The following is a 16,457-nucleotide window of genomic DNA, read 5'->3' as shown; positions in this document are numbered from 1 at the left end:
TCCTCCTTCTCCTTCACCTCCTCCTCCTCCTCCTCCTCCTCCTCCTCCTCTTTTTGCTCCTCTTTTTGCTCCTTTTACTACTTCTTCCCTCCCTCCCTCCTCTTCTTCCTCCTCCCTGCCATTCCTTGGTGTCCCTCACACCATTCAGGTCGATCTTCTTCTACTCGCTTCACACGCTGGGGAGGAGGATCGAACCTCACTGGCGCATCCTCATCGCTGCCGTCTGCTGCTTCCTCCTCTCTGTCAACTCCCAGAGAGACCCGAACAAGTTCAGCTTCGCCAGGTGACTGTCGACAATGAGCGAGAGGAACAGGAGCAGGGGCAGGAGCAGGACAAGAGGAGGAGGAGGAGGAGGAGGAGGAGGAGGAGGAGGAGCAGCAGCAGCAGCAGCAGCAGCAGCAGCAGGGGGAGGTGGAAGGGGTTGGGGGGGAGAGGCGAGGAGGAGGAGGAGGAGGAGGAGGAGGAGGAGGATATAGGCTAATGGAGAAAGCAGGATCATCTTCAGTCCTCTGAGGCCCGTGCTCTCCTCCTCCGCCACCTCCTTCGATCAGTGGCTCTTCCGTTCGCAGCTCGACTGCTTCTCCCCCCTCCTCGGAGCCGTCGTGGCCCTCCAGCAGCACAGGATCCGAGAGGCGCTGCAGTGGCTGGACGCACAGGTGAGGGAGTAAGGAGAGGGGAGAGGAGAGAAGAGGAGAGGGAGAGGAGGCAGGAGGAGGGAGGAGAGAGAAGAAGATAGAGTAGGAGAGAAAGAAGCAAGGGGAGATTGGAGGAAAGACTTGTTGTGTTTGTGTGGGGAGCATAGTTGGAGGAGAAGGGAGGAGGGTGATCGGTTTGTACGCAGAAGAAGTCTTTGTACGTCATTGGAGTCTCGTTGGCAACTCTCTGCATCTTCCTTGTTTGGTTGTTCAGCCTCATCAGCATCGGTGATGACGCAAAGGTCTCAACCTGTCTCGAACTGTCTTGATCATGCTTGACTTTTGCAACCAGACGCAGGCTGATGTTTGTTTGCTGATTGCCAATCCTGCAAGAAATGCAGCGGATGCAGTCGTCATGGTGACGATAGCCCGACTAGCTCGACAGAGCTTGCTGGAGTTTGTGACGATGATACTTGCGCAGATGATGTTAAGAAATGCATCGCTGCTAGAATTTCTCAGGTGAGAACTCTGGATTGTGTTGCTCTCATTTCCATTCTGACGTCGTCGCCTCTTCTGCTTGACAGGAGCGCTACAACTACACCCTTCACGCCTTCTTCTGCATCTTCCCGCTACTCACTTACGTGGTGATGGAGAGGACAAGAAGGCACGACTACATTCTTCTGACGTGTTCACCCACACCAGATCTTCCGTAATCTCACACTCTCCCTCCGCTCTCGCGCCTCCTCCTTCCTCGCTTACTGGGGTCAGAGGTCTATCGCCCCCCGGGGAGGGAGGAGGAAGTGAAAGAGACGGCAGGTCGCTCGAGCTCTACCTCCTGCAGTATCACATCTGGTTGGCCAAGGACGCCAAGTGAGGGCAAATTTATCCCCTGCCCCTGCCCCTGCCCCTGCCCCTGCTCCTGCCCCTGCTCCTGCCCCTGCTCCCGTTTCTCTGGCTCTTCCTGTTCCTTCACTTGCTTCTCCTCCTCTTATCTTGTTTTGCTTCATAGGAACATTCTTGTGGTCATTCCCGATGCTCCTCTGCTCAACGCCCTCGTGGTCTTTCCAGGTGATTCTCACGCGACTCCTGTCCTTGTCTTAACTCACTCTTGACTCCCCTCCCCTCCCCTCCCACTCCCACTCCCCACTCCCCACTCCCCCCCCCTCCCTCCCTCCCTCCCTCCCTCCCCTTCCTCCCTCCCCTCCTCCCCTCGCTCGCTCTCTCGCTCCCTCCCTCTCACTCTCCTTGCAGCTTTCCTCGCAGCCTCGGACATCGCTCATCGGAGCACGAGCGGCATCGCAAGCTTTCTCCTCGCTCACGAGTTCTCCCTTCCCGGTCCTCAACCTCTCCCTCTCAGCTCTGAGCTGACGATGCAGCAGGGTCAGAGACGATGTGGGCATGCGCTGTTGCTGCCGCCTACGTCATGCTGGCCGTTGTCATGCCGCGCTGACGAGATGAGGAAAGACGGCAAGAGAGGAGAAACACAACTTGCTCCTGTCTTCCAACATTATTCTTTCCGTCTTCAGCTATCTCTTTTGACACAACAACAACAACAACATCATCATCATCATCATCATCATCATCAACGATTAAGATATTAACGGGCCGGCGGCAACTCATGGAAGCTTTTCAAGACTTCAATCTCATCTACATCAACGTGAATTGAAAATGAATAGATAACTCAAGAATAACGAAAGCACGTGGTAACTACATAAAGAATACGACAAAAACTGCTTGGAATATGAACAGGCGTGGAAGACTCGGACGTCCACGTCGCTGCTCCTCCGTGAAGCTCCCTTCCGCCCCGTCTGTCCTCCAGGAGGAATTCCTGCAAAGGAGAGGGGCCGAGCTGATGGGAGAGCCGAGAAAGGGAAAAGAGACGACGAAGACGAAGACGACGAAGATGAAGATGAAGATGAAGATGATGATGAGGATGATGATGATGATGAGGAGGAGGAGGAAGCATGCTCCTACTCTCTCCGATAGTGCTGAGGGCAGCCCCCCGTGTCCTCCTCTACTTGGAGTGGTAGCGAATCATATCGGTGACGTTGGGGCTGAGGCGGGAGGTGACGGTAGCGTGTGCGAGGTCGTGCCACATCTTAGCCCTCTCAAGGTCTCCTCGCTTGTTCTTGAGGAAGCGACTGTACCTGCTCGCCCGTGTCAGTGAGCAGGAGGGAAGAGAGAAATGAGCATGCGATGAGGGAGAGAGGAGAGAGGTGGGGGGCGATGAAGGAGGAAGAGGGCAGGAAGAGGGTGGAGGTAGTAAGAGGAGAGAAAGCGGAGGATAGGAGGGAAAAAGAGGATGAAGGGAGAATGAAGGGAGAAGATCGGAAAATGCAGGGGGGGAAGCTGGGCTAATATTTGGCGGCAAGGAACAACGAGATGGGAAGGGGAGGGGAGGGAGGGGAGGGGAGAGGAGAGGATAGGAGACTCACGCAGACATAGCGAACGGGTCAGGAGGATACTTTTCAGCTGCCTCCTTCAGCCTCTCTTCCTCCTGATCGATCCACGACATGACCGTCGAGGATGGCGATGGGGTATCGCGGTCATTGGGATCCGCGCCCTTGAACTTGGAGGGGCCGTGATCGGGCATCTTCTGAAGAAGAGAAAGTCAGGAAGAGAGGAAGATCAAGAGGCTGGCCAACATCTCAGAGGATTCCGCGGCACAGGGCAGAGCAGCAGAGGAGGAGATACCACTGTTGCAGTCTAAAGGAGAGGAAGGGGAAAAATAAGGAGAGCACAAACATGTGGGAACGGGAAAAGCACCAACAGAAAGGAACATCGAGCTAAGAACGATAACACGTCTTGTTGACCCTTCCTCGCTCTCTTCATCATCATCTTCCAATCGCTCGTCTAGTTGTTTTCCCACTACATCCCTCCTCGAAACGAGAGTACAGCATTTCCCGCCTTGCAACATCAAGGGAAGCGCGAGGAAAGGGGGGGCTGATGGCATTATCTTGTAAGGAGCAGGAAAAGGTCAGGAGGACAGCCCAAAGACACAAAAATCCATCATGCAACATGCTTTCAGAAGGATCCGACCGCTCGCTACCTCTGTGAATCGTGGGAAAGCAAAGGTCTTACCTCCGAAGAGCTGTTCGTCGAGGACGACGAGTTCGATCCTAAGGCAGATGAAGAAAGGATGTCACGAAGTGGAAGAGGGAGGAGGGAGGGAGGGAGGAGGAGGGATCGGACGATGGGGGAGGGAGGAGGGAGACTGAAGGAAGACGTCTGCTCGTGGGATTTGTTTGGTTGAGGGAGGAGGCGCGTGCCGTAGTAAAAGCACCGGTACTATCTGTATAAGTTTGTAATATATATATTAATGGTACAGATTTAAAATGTCAATTGGTAGGTTCGTGTTCAAATGTTTTGAAAAGTGTTATATATTATTTTGAATGTTTGGTGATATTGTACCATATTTGATCAAACAATCAAATAATTTCTACTGAGATTCCAGACATTTTGTGATCTGTTGTACCAACGCATATTATTAAAGGGGGCTAAGTGAAAATATAAGAAAGACAAATTGTTTTAAAGATAAAAATATTATTTCTTTTGTACCAAACAGAACCTTCGGACAACTGCTCTGCTACAAATGCGATTTAAAAATTGTTTTACAACATCTACCATGAAGCAATTTATTTTACAATATTTTAAACCAACCCACAGGTCATCCCTACCACCCCGATCCGAGAAGAACCCCATTTCTAAAGACCCCCACCCTCATTATTCCTTAAACTCCACCCCGTCTGACCTCATATCAATACTGTACCCCAGGTCCCTCGAACAGTACCCTACACTCAAATCCAGAAACCGCCTGAAAGGGTTCGAACATCCGCAAACTCCCGATGGACCCCCTTGTCACCCACCACCCCATTATCACTACCCCCTACCCCTAGTCTCATGCTTGAACATGTTCCTTCAGGGGGTCATCATGACATGCACCTCCAGTTCCGTCTGGTACCCCCCTTTTTGACCTTATTGAGGGGGGTATGCATCCGCAACTCACAGTCTGTCCAGCCACAAACTTGAGGGAAGGGGAGCAGGGAAGGGGGCGAGCGAGGAGAGGACGGGGACGGGGACGGGGACGGGGACGGGGACGGGGACGGGGACGGGGACGGGGACGGGGACGGGGACGGGGACGGGGACGGGGACGGGGACGGGGACGGGGACGGGGACGGAGAGTTGTTGGTGATGTTATGGACGAGATGGAGACAGATGACAAATGTGAAGAGGAAATGGAGGAATTTGTGGCGTGAGGAGGACAAACAGGGATGACAATCGGGAAGAGGATGACAATCTGGAAGGGAAGAACAAAGACATTGAACAGAATGCAAGAACCAGAACAATATTCGTATAGTTGATCTTCAAGAGTGATGTTTAGTGACGATCATGTCAAGAAATGAGTGGGATGGAGCAGGGGAAAGGGGTCTGTAGAGGAATAGAAGCGCTGGTCGGAAGGGGAATCAGAGTGATCGTTGTTCAGAAAGAAGTTAGGACGATTATAGGAAAGACAGTGCGACAGATGGGCAGCTTGAGTGGCTGCGAAACAGTACCGCCCCTCCACGTCAAACAGCTTTTACACGATCCAATCTTTTTTCAATCGTCGTCACAGTGCTTTCGTTGTGGCAGTGTGTAAATGCCTTCTAGAGCCACAGCTCTCAGAGAACTTGGGATATCATATCTGCTTATAAACAGTCAGTATTCCTCCTCTCCACCGCCCTATTGATAGTCTTTCTGATTTTCTTTTGAATTTAGAATTGTTTGTATGATTGTTGTCGTACCTCCATCAAGTTGAGGTGAAAGGATACAGCAAGTATGATCAAGATGGAATGTTCAATCGAAGTCTGTCGGTTAAAGTTGCTGTAGGCTATAGGGATGACAGTAACTGAAAGGCGTACTCGACGAGCTAGGATACGAATATGAAGTCGCCCTCGGTTTTCTGAGTGCCTTTCTTGTTCTTTCGCTGCTCGTGCATTGGCTATCTATCATGAAAAACGACTACTATCCAGCACGTCTTTATGCGAACAATTCTTCCCTGCGAGAAAATGATCATTTGTCAGGGGATGCTCTGGGGTGTGAGAACAGTAGGCTGCTGGGGGCGTTGATGATTTTTAGGATATCAAATTTTATTCTTTGTTGATGGTCCATAAAGTCCACTCGTTTTCGACTACTGTTGCACTGCGACCACAAACCATGGTAGCATACTAGAATGAGATAGCGACAAGTAGTCTGCTGTTTCCAACTCTTTTGCCTGTGACCCTATGCGACATCCGAGATTTCCTTAATTTTTGATTGTCTGCTGTTCTGTGCCAGACAGCTACTGGCATCAAACTGTGGGCTGCTGCCAACAAGAACAGAAAAGACATCAATCGCGCCATGAAGCTGACTTTCAAGTGAACACTCAGCATTGGGTGCTTTGTTCTGCGTTCTCTCCACAGAAGATAATCCACACAAAAACTAGTGGCCAGGAATGTTTGTTGCTGAATTCCACACTCTGCACTCAACCCTTCAAGAAGTTTTTAATAAGGATCGTCTAAACCCACCCACACGACCACGAGCAAACGGTCCAAAGATCAAATAAGATACATCTATGGCCAGGACAGCCCGCGAGGACAACACCCTTTAACGAATGACAGCAAGGGGGATGATTGAGAATCATCCCGCTTACTTGTGGCAGGTGTTGGTCTTCTTGCATGAAAGCCAGGCGAAGCGCTTGCCCTGAGAACATCGAATGAGCGACACATGGCAAAGCCATTTATCACGTACCCATGCGTTGGCGGGGGCAGCCTTCTTCTTGTGACCCCAGAGCATAGTTGTTTCCTGTAGGCAGATCTCGTGAGCCATAAACCAAAAGCTAATTCCAATCCGGAAAATCATCACTTTGATTCTTGCTGCCACAGGACACAGGTATTCCCACTCACACATCAGGTAAGAAAACGAAAGATACATGAATCTGCAATTTCTAGCCATATAATTCTATGTGCAGAACTATCAAGACATTGAGTGCCACTTCAAGAACAGATGAAACCAAGGTGTCCAAATAAAATTGCAGGTCGAAGGTCGAATGAACATGCGTAGTCCCACTCCAAAGAGTTCCATTCAGTGCAGAAAGTGTACATTGTTAGGGATGTGCAATCATACGTCACTGACTTTCATGAAACCCGTACAAAAAACAAAAAAAATACAAGAGGATAATAGTCTGAGATAGCAAAAAATGAACATGTTCCCAACAGCTTTCTAAATCAAATTTCTTTCTCGTGGTTGTACATCCGGTATCATTAGCACCATTTGTCCATACCAATTAAACAAAGTTATCCTAGACCCTAAAACCTCCACAAGACAAGGTGAATGCATCTAATCACAAATTGAGCAGGACTAACTATAAACGAGGATTACACAGGTACAAATCCATGGTAAGAATATCTGACGTAACACCATAGACGCAACTTCTAGACATTAGAGATCAATCTATTCACGAAGACATACACATTAATCTTTCTGTAACTTTCTCCTTGCACATTTTAGTCCGACGATCTCATTCCAACTCGTCCCATCTCTCAGCACAGCAAACAGCGGAGCGGTTCTTCATCCGACTTGCTGTAGCAACCACCAACTCATCTTCCTCTGTCGGTGAGCATATGAACATATCATCTCCGCTCATCTCTTGTTCTCTGTTTTTGTTGCTTTCCCCTTCCACCTTCCTCCATCCTCACATCGATCGCCATCATCACCTGTGAGAAGCCGAACATTGATGCGTGAGCGGTCGCGGTACGCCAACCCTGAGAGTCCCTTCAACACCACCCCTCCTCAACGGACCTGTCCTGCCCCGAAAGACTACCCCCACCCCAATTTCTAGTACATTTCGCCCTCCTGGAGTCTCTCTATATCTCAATTGAGGAACCAAACCAGAACCCCTATTTCTCTGTGAAAACCATCTACCCACCCACCCGTATTTGAATTTGATGATCTCAATACTACCCCTTCTGAGTTGCCACTCCAGGCTGTTCACACAATTGAATAAATTTCTTCAATAATTTATCTTTAAATCAAAATATTCACGAATTATTTGAACATTATTTGAGGGCACCTGATGTTTGTTCCATTCCAAGTTGGCAGTGCCTCTTCGCAATTTCTTTTTTTGTTCAGAAGTACCACCCTCAACTAATCACCCCTCCATTCATACTAAGAAACACGGGTGTGCTTACACCCTACCCTCGAATTCTCTCTTTCAGACCTACCCCTGTTTGAGACAGATGCTCTTTCATGTACCCCTACCCGAGAAAAATACCTCAAAGACCACCCACTGCACTTTGATTGTCTTGACCCCCACCTCCATGCCCACCCCCTGCACAAGACAACCCCACCCGTTCCTGACCCTGCGTGGAAAAGAGGAGGGGGATGAGGGCAAATAATGCTCCGAGGCGGAGGGTGTTTATAGATATTAACTAAAATCTCAAGGAGCGGAGGATGAGGGGGTGGGGATGAGGATGAGCAGGGTATAAGCAGGGGGATGAGGGCAAAGTTGGGTGCATGTGGGGATGAGGGGTGGGGGGCTGCTCCATGATGAGAGAGCAGGAGGGGAGGAGGAAGAGGGAGGGAAGCGACACGAGCAGGAGCAGGAGGACAGCGAGAAGAACAGTTGTACAAACCAATGTACAAGGAGGAGGAGGAGGAGGAGGAGGAGGAGGAGGAGGAGGAGAGAAGAGGAGGAGAGGAGGAGAGGGAGTGAGCGAGGCGACAACGAGCTGCAGGGTAGCAGGGGGAGGAAAAGTGATGTGGGAATGGTGCTGTGGGATACTTCTGGGTAGATTATTCCTCGCGGTATGGCTGGTCGGAGTGATAGAGATCAACTGAATCATGGGAGGAAAGAGAGAAAGCTCAGGTTTCCGATGAAAGGAACACTTGCAGTGGTCGTTTCTTGATCGGTAGGAGAGAGGAGCTGATACCAAGGTTGCGCTAATAAGAAGGCGATCTATGTCTCAGAGGTTAGACATCGTACCTTTGCGAGCTTGCAGACCTTGTGTTAGCTTGTGCTCCCCCCTGCTATGGTTGGCTGGCCTAATGCATCAGTCAGCAGGGTATGGCGCGCAAACTTGTGGTTCGGACCCTGTATCGGTCAATGCTCAAGGAGATAAGGTGCGCCTTGTGTGGCGTGCTGTCATGTGCGACCATAATCGCATGCTAGGGGCCTCACCATGAACGAGACGAAGCTCTACCTCCATGAGAAACCTCTCCTGAACCGTTGGGGGCACGGCCAGTTCGTGTACAACTCGTCGCAAGTGGATGCTCTGCTGAAGATGCTCCCGCCGAGAGTTTGCACGCAAGCAGTGGACTGGTCGATGACTCGGAGAAAGGTTGTCCTGATTCCTTGCCTTGTCCTGATTCCTTGCCTTGTCCTGATTCCTTGCCTTGTCCTGATTCCTTGCCTTGTCCTGACTCCTTGCTTTATTCTTGTTTGTTTCCTTGGCCTCGTCTGACGGGTTCTCTATGTCAAGGAACTTCTTCCTCTGCCTGAGGAGTGCTCGGACGGATTTTCTCGTGCACAGCTGTTTAAGATCACCAGGTGACCTGCACATCACGCGATGGGAAGTGGCGAGACGATGTGCTGCAGGGAGCTGTTCAAGAAATCGAAGGAGGCCGAGGAGGAGAAGGCGGTGGAAGCGGAGGACGACGCCTTCACTGTCCTCAAGCTGCTCACTGAGCAGCACCAGCTCCAACTGAGCTCCAGGTGGACCACAAAGTCTCCTCCTCCCTAGCTGACTCCGGGGAGCAGTACGTGCGTGACGAAGGGGGTCCGGGTTCGAGCTGTGGCGGCGTGGGTAAGGAAGGACTTGGTGAGCGGAGCATGCGATCATCTGGAGACGGCTGATGAGAATCTTGGACAGAAGGCAAGAGGCTATTTTTTTTGCTACAGGCGAGTCGTCAGGATGCTGTCTCCTCTTCCTCCTGCTGTTGCTCTCCCTCCCTCCCTCCCTCCCTCCCTCCCTCCCTCCCTCCCTCCCCTCCCTCCCTCCCCTCCCTCCCTCCCTCCCTCCCTCCCTCACTTGCTCCTCCTTCTTGCCCTCAATCCTTCTTGTCTCCCTTCGCTCCCTCCTGCTGCTCTCCGTATTCTCTTTCTCCTCCTCGCCGTCATTTTGAGCTTTCAGGATCACGATAGACAACGAGAGTGAGCAGACCGTTCAGCTGATCGGCAGACAGTGGGAAATTCTAGACGAGACCGGTGAGACAGGAGGAGGAGGAGGAGGAGGAGGAGGCGGTATTGGCGGTTGTGGCGGGGGAGGAGGGAACGAAGTTGGTGTTGTGAGCAAGCTCCTTTCACCAGGAGCGATATCAGGATCCGTGCCAAAAGGCACCCATGGCGTCGTCGGAATGACGCCAGTGCTGAAACCGGGTGAGGGCAACATTTGCCATCCTACCGTTAGCAGGGGTGAACATGAGGCAGGGCAAAGGTTCGAGTACCACTCGGGTGTGGAGTTGACAACCAAGGAGGGGAGGATGAGCGGGAGTTTTCAGATGGTTTGTATTGGACAGAGAGTGCCAGTTGCTGACTCTTGACAGGCTGTGGTCGGGGAGGAGCAGGAGGGCGATAGCGACAACGGGGATGACGAGCTTTTCGATGCCATTGTGACATCTGCTGTCATCTCCCATGGCATGTTCCTCACTGTGTGACAGGTCGCTCCGTTCGCGCTGAGGTCGAATTGAGTCCATGGAGGTAGGAGAGGGGTTTATGTTGCATGCTCTTGTTGCAGCCAGCTGTTGCTGGGCTGCTATTACATCTCATTCTAGCGAAGTCGCTCAAACACTCGTCGGGCCAGTCGCTTTCCCACCTCCTGCCGTCTAGTTACTGGCATGTCACCGCGGCCAGGTTCCCTCACCTCCGCTCCCTCTGCCCTCAAGTGCAGGCCATCGCTCTGCATAACGTAAAAATGTGAGAAGGAGGAGGAGGAGGTGGTGGTGGTGGTGGTAGTGGTGGTGGAAGAGCAGCAGCAGCAGCAGCAGCGTCCCTAGTCTGCATCACCTGGAAGGGAAGATCCTCTACGTCGATACTGTCGACGAGCTCAACTTGCTTGCATACCTGCGGCATCAGTCTCAGAGTCCTCCTCCTCCACCCCTGCCCTCCCTCACGTTCTCTTGCGCCTCTCGCACTATGAGCTTGTGAGGGACGCGACTCTCGTCTCCCCAGATCTTGCAGAGAATGACGGGGATGGTGTCTGCCTGCCCTCCTGCTCCTCCTCCGCCCAGAGCTCTTCGAGCCCCGTCGATGAACCTTACAAGCTTGTGCTGGTCTGCGGGAAGGAGTGAAAGGGAGTCTCAGCAGTGGGTCAACTTCACATGCTCGCGCCGCAGTCTCCTCCAGGGCGTCTGACTCGCCCTGATAGAACAGGATGCCTGAGATGGGGGGACGAGAGCCTTGGGCCTGATGTTAAGTCTTCACCCTCAGACACGCATCCGTCCTCCTCCTCACCCTCTCCGTCACTGCCAGCACCTCCTCCGTCCTCTTCACCATGCTCTCGAAGAGAACTTCTCCTGGTAGCCAGCGATCTATGCTGTCCTCCAGTCAGTCCCTCCTCCTCCTCCTCCTCCTCCTCCCCCTCTGCCACCATCGCTACCGCACAACCATCTCATCCTCCTCTTCTCCCTCCTCCTTTCCTCTCTGCTCCTCCCTTACCCCTCACTCCCCCTCAAACCGTCTCCCTTGAAATGCTGGTCAGACTCACCATGTTCCTCCAACGGCTGTTGGGATGAGTCCAATTCTGCGCTGAAGCTTCATCTATTCCTCCTCCTCCTCCTCCTCCTCATATCATCATCATCATCTCCGCCGTCGTCGTCATCATCATCATCTCCATCATCATCATCTCCATCATCATCATCCTCTTCCTCTTCCTCTTCCTCTTCCTCCTCCTCATCATCATCATCTCCATCATCTCCATCATCATCATCATCATCATCATCATCATCATCATCATCCTATCATCATCATCTCCATCATCATCATCATCATCATCATCATCATCATCATCATCATCATTTCCATCATCATCATCATCATCATCCATCATCATCATCATCATCATCACCATCATCATCATCATCATCATCAACACCACTACCATCATATTGCGCTGCCAGCAACATCACTCGCGCTACCGGAGGGGCTCCGCAGTCTCCTTCTGATTGTTCGCTCGCATCAACCTCGTCAGCTCGTGCGCGAAGAACAGCCCTGGCCCTGTCCCGCACGCTCTCTTGGACGGAGAGTTCGCTGCCTCCCGCAGAGGAATATCATCTACTTCTCTATGGAGCGGCTCCTCCGCCATGGCCCATCTGCCGCTGCAATGACTGCCGCGCTCTCCTCCTTCTACTCTCCTTCACCTCACGTTGCCGTCCAGCCAGCACGCTTGCAGGACATCCTGACAGGGCTCGAGCGCAGCTGCCAGTTCTCCTCGTCCTGCCATGTTGCTCTGACACGTCCGAATCAGCTCACGAGGACCTGCATGCTAGTCTACCTGCCCAGCAAGACAAAAGGAGCTGGGGTGGACGCATCTCTCCGATATCACGATTGATTTTGCTTCTTGCGCCTGAAGCATCCGTCGAACATGGAGATGAACAAGACAAAGATGATCAGCGAGGCGATGATGGAGAGGAGCAGCTGCGTCAGGAGCAGCCCTCGCGCGCTCCCTCCCTCCTCCTGCATCCTGCACACCTGACTAGTCACTGCATTGCTGTCATGCCCATCCCTCCATGTCTTCTCTGTCCGTCTCCTTCCTTCTGCACCTTTGCATCCCTTCCTTTCTCTCCTCCTCTCACCATCTCATCATGGTCTTCTCCTTCCCTTCCCCTCCCTCCCTCCCTCCCCTTTTCCTCCCTCCCTCCTGTCTGGGGTCTGGATCAGCTGGTATCATTGCTAGACCCGCATCCCCGCCCTGCCCAGCCACAACTCGGAGAGCACAATGCCATGATGGGAGAGCACTGCCGCGTGCGGCAGCAGGGAGAGCAGGTCACCGGGTAGCTGCAGAGCCTCCGGCAGCTGAGCCTCGGAGCAGGCAGAGCGTGTGGCCCTCAGCAAGCTGGATGCCACCGGGCACTGGGGCGCCAGGGCAGGACTGTGGGATGTCTACATAGACTTAACTGAGGTGGATGATTAAGGCAGCCTGCAGCCGGTGGCAGGCCAAGGTCACTGATCGGAAAAAGCCTAAACCCTAAACCCTAAACCCTAAACCCTAAACCCTAGTAGTAGTAGACGGTCTATTAAAATGCTAGGTGCTTTCAAGGTTTGTTATCACCTTGCCTTATGCTTCCTCGGCCCCGGCACTCCTAAACCCTCCATGCAGTTTGTACGATACAGACAATCTATTAAAATGCTAGGTGCTTTCAAGGTTTGTTATCACCTTGCCTTATGCTTCCTCGGCCCCGGCACTTCTAAACCCTAAACCCCGATACAGATTGTCTGTATCGTACAAACTGCATGGAACCGACTGTCATACTACATCTCCAACTGGTCCCGGACTGCGGACCCTGGGCCCCACGTCTCAGTCAGCAGGCCCAGGCTTGTCTGCTGATTTGGTGCACATAGGAGCAAGAAGGCAGCAAAGATTCACTGCATGCTGAGGCTCTTGAAGGAGGAGGAGGAGGGAGGAGGAGAGCCGTTATGACTCTATGCTCCTCCTTCTCCTCGCTCACAGGCGCCCTCTTCATTTTCCATGAGCCACGTCAAGTTCCCCAGGTTGTGGTAGAGAAGCTCGCAACCTTCTGCGTGCGAGAGAGTCACGGGGGAGCTGGGAGGTAGGTAGGTAGGTAGGTAGGTATGGAGGGAGGGAGGTAGGGAGGTAGGTAGGTAGGTAGGTAGGTAGGTAGGTAGGTAGGTAGGTAGGTAGGTAGGTAGGTATGGAGGGAGGGAGGGAGGGAGGGAGGGAGGGAGGGAGGGAGGGAGGGAGAAGGAGGAAGGAGGGAGGGAGGGAGGGAGAAGGAGGGGGGAGAGGGAGGGGGGTGGGGAGAGGGGGGAGGAGGACCGGAAGGAGGAGGGGGGAGGTGACAACCTCGGCATCGCCTCGCCATCTTTGCCGCCATCCTCGCGTGTTGATCGAGGGTTGTCAGGACGTCTTTCTCGACTGCTGGATGTCAGCTGGGATTTGCGGAGGGTCGCATCGGGTCACCCATGCGGATAGTGAGGGCTTGTCGTCGCCTCGTCGCTCTTCCGCCTCCTCGCCAGCGCTTGAGGTCGGCCACGAGATCTCCGCTCGGGTAGCTTGAGCCCTCAACCTCAGCAGACGTCCAGACAAGTGGGGGGGTGGAGGGGTGTCTGTGTAGGTGGGTGGGGGGTTACCTTGTCAAAAGAGCTCTGGCGAGGTGGGAAATCTTGCGGAAGACTTTATCAAGGATGTTTGACAGCATCTTCAACCACCGGCAGACTCGTCAAGCAGGAGAGCAGCTGGGCAGTGACCTCACCTGGACCCTCATCGTCCTGACGTCTCCGTGCGCCAGCGCAATGAGCTGTATGAGGGTCAGCGGTCGCCGGCTCCTCTGACCTTCACCGTCTCCTCCCCGTCCACGTCGTCAGCAGCGTCGATGGAGAGGAAAGTGATCAAGGAAGAAGAGATGAGACCCTTGTACAGCTGCCACGTGGTCAGCCGTTCCTCCCTCCTCCTACTTCCTCCTCGTTCCTCCTCCTCCTCCTCCCTCGTTCCTCGTTCTTTCTCCTCCCTCGTTCTTCCTCCTTCTCCTTCTCCTTGCTCCTCCTCATCCTCCTTCCCCTCTTCTTTCTCCTTCTCATTCCTCCTCCTCCTACCAGCCGCTGCCTTTCTCTAGCTATTCTTACCCCTCCATCTTCTCCCTCGATGTTTCTTGGTCTCCCTTGCTGCTCCTGCATTCTCTGACTGTTCTCCCTCCTCCCCTCCTTCCTTCCTCTCCTGCCCTCGTCGTACCGCGAACTTCTGCTGGGTGATGGAGAAGCCGCACGCCTGTACGAGCATGTGCTTGAGATCTGATAACACGGAAGTCATGAGATACGATTGCGCTGGGGGGCAGCAGGTGAATGGGCGGGAGGAAGTGAAACCTGCGGACTCTGAGATGGAAGGTCGAGATAGGTCGAGATCTAGGACGAGTTCAACCTGAAGGTGTGGTGAGAAGCAAGAAGAAGAAAAGGAGGGGGGGAGCAGGAGCAGGAGCAGGAGCAGGAGCAGGAGCAGGAGCAGGAGCAGGAGCAGGAGCAGGAGCAAGAGCAGGGGAAAGGACCTGGTTGAACTTATTGTGATGATACGGAGATGAAGTGAAACCATAGTTGAGGAGGAGATCAGCGTCGGACTTCCTGCCATAGAATCCCCACACCTGCCGCAAACCTCACAAGAAGTCGCCGCGTCCTCTCGCACGTGCCTCGTCCCCCACGTTGTACTCCCTGCGGGCGATGAGCGCGTCGGACCCGTCGGAAAGGAGAGTTGGAGCGAGGCGCGAATCTGCAGGAAAAGGCTCAATGGGATAAGATAGCAGCAGGGAGAAGAGGAAGGGAGGGAGAAGAGGGAGGGAGGGAGGAGGGGAGGGGGCAAGGAGGAGCAGGAGCAGGAGCAGGAGCAGGAGCAGGAGCAGGAGCAGCAGGACCTGGATGATGATTCATCAAGTCAATAAGGGGCATGAGCGTGTAGTTCCCAAAGGCGCGGGAGCGGAGGATGGAGTATGCCCACTGGTAGCGCTCGTAGGAGAAGAGGAGGGGAGGGAAACGGTCAGGATACTTGTCAAAGACCTGCCGGCATCAGCTGGAGGTCAGCTGAAGGGTAGCTGGGGGCTGAGTAGACCTTGTCCTTCATCTCCTGGAAGGATCGCGCGAGCTCATGGCGGAGCTTCACTGCCCTATGCAGGACGGGGGACCCAACCAGCTCCTTTGCCTCTTCCTTGCTCCAGGTGATGGGAGTGTCGACGGTGTCGGGGAGAAGGTCGAGGTAGGGGCGGAAGAAGCTGCTGCTGTTTACGCTCTCGCACATGAGGAGCAGCAGCATGCAGTCGGGAAGCTGCCAGCCCTCGAGGAGCCTGTCAAGGCTGCTGGCCCTGAGCTGGTGGGGGCCGAGGAGGAGGTGGCGGGGGACCTTGAGGAAGGTCTCGCCCGGACTGATGCGCTTGCTCGCTCGTAGGGCCCATCCCATCCCCTCCCTCCACACAGCCTCGACTCCCCCGAGCTGTACTCCTCCTCCCTCCAGCCATCGCAGGAGCGCCGACATGCGTTTGTCTCGCTCGACGGCTCCTTTCTCGCTCGTTCCACATACCGTAGGACCGACAGCGAAGAGGATCAAGAGCAGGAGCAGGAGGAGGGGGGGGGAGGATAACGTTGCCCTCATTATGTCCACCAAGAAGATAAAGGAGCAGCAGCGAAGGGAGGAGGGAGGAAAGGATGGGAGATTCCACCCATCATCGCAGAGAGGAACAAGGGAGGGGCATCATGGCAGCTTGGAGGCAGGAGACAGGAAGGACGCAGGAGACAGGAGGCAGGAGGAGACAGAAGGAGACAGGAAGGAGGCAGGAGGAGGCAGGAGACAGGAAAGAGACAGGAAGGAGACAGGAAGGAGACAGGAGGAGGCAGCAAGGAGGGAGGAAGGAGCTGCTGATGCTGCTGATGCTGCTGCTGCTGAGGTGGGGGGACAGGGGGGGACAGGGGGGATAGGGGCGGATGGCCGAGGAGGGGAAAGGGGCCGGGGGATTTTCCTCGGAGACCCAAAACAACCGGAGGGGAAATGGGAAGAAGCAGGGGAGGAGGGGGAGGAGGGGGAGGAGGGGGAGGAGGGGAGAAAGGAGGGAGACGGGAAGACGAAGGGAGTATGAGGAAGGAGGATAAAGGAGGAG

The 16,457-nt window shown here is 53.7% G+C and overlaps 6 protein-coding genes across 6 annotated transcripts; 3 read left to right on the top strand and 3 right to left on the bottom strand.

Moving 5' to 3' along the window:
* Positions 1-148: 148 nt before the first annotated feature.
* On the top strand, positions 149-2,085 carry GUITHDRAFT_148285 (hypothetical protein; the record flags this gene model as incomplete). The annotated part of the gene is made up of 9 exons (XM_005819861.1): positions 149-283; positions 494-656; positions 842-937; positions 988-1,053; positions 1,117-1,154; positions 1,452-1,505; positions 1,645-1,703; positions 1,887-1,970; positions 2,015-2,085. Coding segments are annotated over 9 exons (766 nt in total), but the record flags the coding sequence as incomplete, so codon positions are not given.
* A 564-nt stretch (positions 2,086-2,649) lies between these two features.
* GUITHDRAFT_120888 (hypothetical protein) lies at positions 2,650-3,228 on the bottom strand (the record flags this gene model as incomplete). The annotated part of the gene is made up of 2 exons (XM_005819860.1): positions 2,650-2,782; positions 3,071-3,228. 2 exons carry the CDS (start codon positions 3,226-3,228, stop codon positions 2,650-2,652), a joined length of 291 nt encoding a protein of 96 aa, XP_005819917.1.
* A 1,317-nt stretch (positions 3,229-4,545) lies between these two features.
* On the top strand, positions 4,546-4,827 carry GUITHDRAFT_120887 (hypothetical protein; the record flags this gene model as incomplete). The annotated part of the gene is made up of 2 exons (XM_005819859.1): positions 4,546-4,592; positions 4,653-4,827. The coding sequence occupies 2 exons, from the start codon at positions 4,546-4,548 to the stop codon at positions 4,825-4,827; spliced, it is 222 nt and encodes a 73-aa protein (XP_005819916.1).
* Positions 4,828-8,754: 3,927 nt separating this feature from the next.
* Positions 8,755-10,337, top strand: GUITHDRAFT_120886 (hypothetical protein; the record flags this gene model as incomplete). Its single annotated transcript, XM_005819858.1, has 9 exons — positions 8,755-8,771; positions 8,821-8,989; positions 9,131-9,198; positions 9,247-9,363; positions 9,782-9,855; positions 9,958-10,026; positions 10,078-10,151; positions 10,194-10,259; positions 10,308-10,337. 9 exons carry the CDS (start codon positions 8,755-8,757, stop codon positions 10,335-10,337), a joined length of 684 nt encoding a protein of 227 aa, XP_005819915.1.
* A 23-nt stretch (positions 10,338-10,360) lies between these two features.
* Positions 10,361-12,176, bottom strand: GUITHDRAFT_148284 (hypothetical protein; the record flags this gene model as incomplete). The annotated part of the gene is made up of 9 exons (XM_005819857.1): positions 10,361-10,399; positions 10,511-10,546; positions 10,654-10,710; positions 10,761-10,921; positions 10,968-11,052; positions 11,101-11,182; positions 11,784-11,957; positions 12,006-12,081; positions 12,140-12,176. The coding sequence occupies 9 exons, from the start codon at positions 12,174-12,176 to the stop codon at positions 10,361-10,363; spliced, it is 747 nt and encodes a 248-aa protein (XP_005819914.1).
* A 1,606-nt stretch (positions 12,177-13,782) lies between these two features.
* GUITHDRAFT_120884 (hypothetical protein) lies at positions 13,783-15,838 on the bottom strand (the record flags this gene model as incomplete). Its single annotated transcript, XM_005819856.1, has 8 exons — positions 13,783-13,878; positions 14,079-14,123; positions 14,165-14,245; positions 14,555-14,613; positions 14,906-14,957; positions 15,015-15,082; positions 15,225-15,366; positions 15,419-15,838. The coding sequence occupies 8 exons, from the start codon at positions 15,836-15,838 to the stop codon at positions 13,783-13,785; spliced, it is 963 nt and encodes a 320-aa protein (XP_005819913.1).
* Between the last annotated feature and the right edge of the window lie 619 nt (positions 15,839-16,457).

The sequence above is a fragment of the Guillardia theta genome (genome assembly GCF_000315625.1).
Source record: "Guillardia theta CCMP2712 unplaced genomic scaffold GUITHscaffold_202, whole genome shotgun sequence".
Taxonomy (NCBI): domain Eukaryota; class Cryptophyceae; order Pyrenomonadales; family Geminigeraceae; genus Guillardia; species Guillardia theta.
This window is presented reverse-complemented; position numbering and strand designations above follow the sequence as displayed.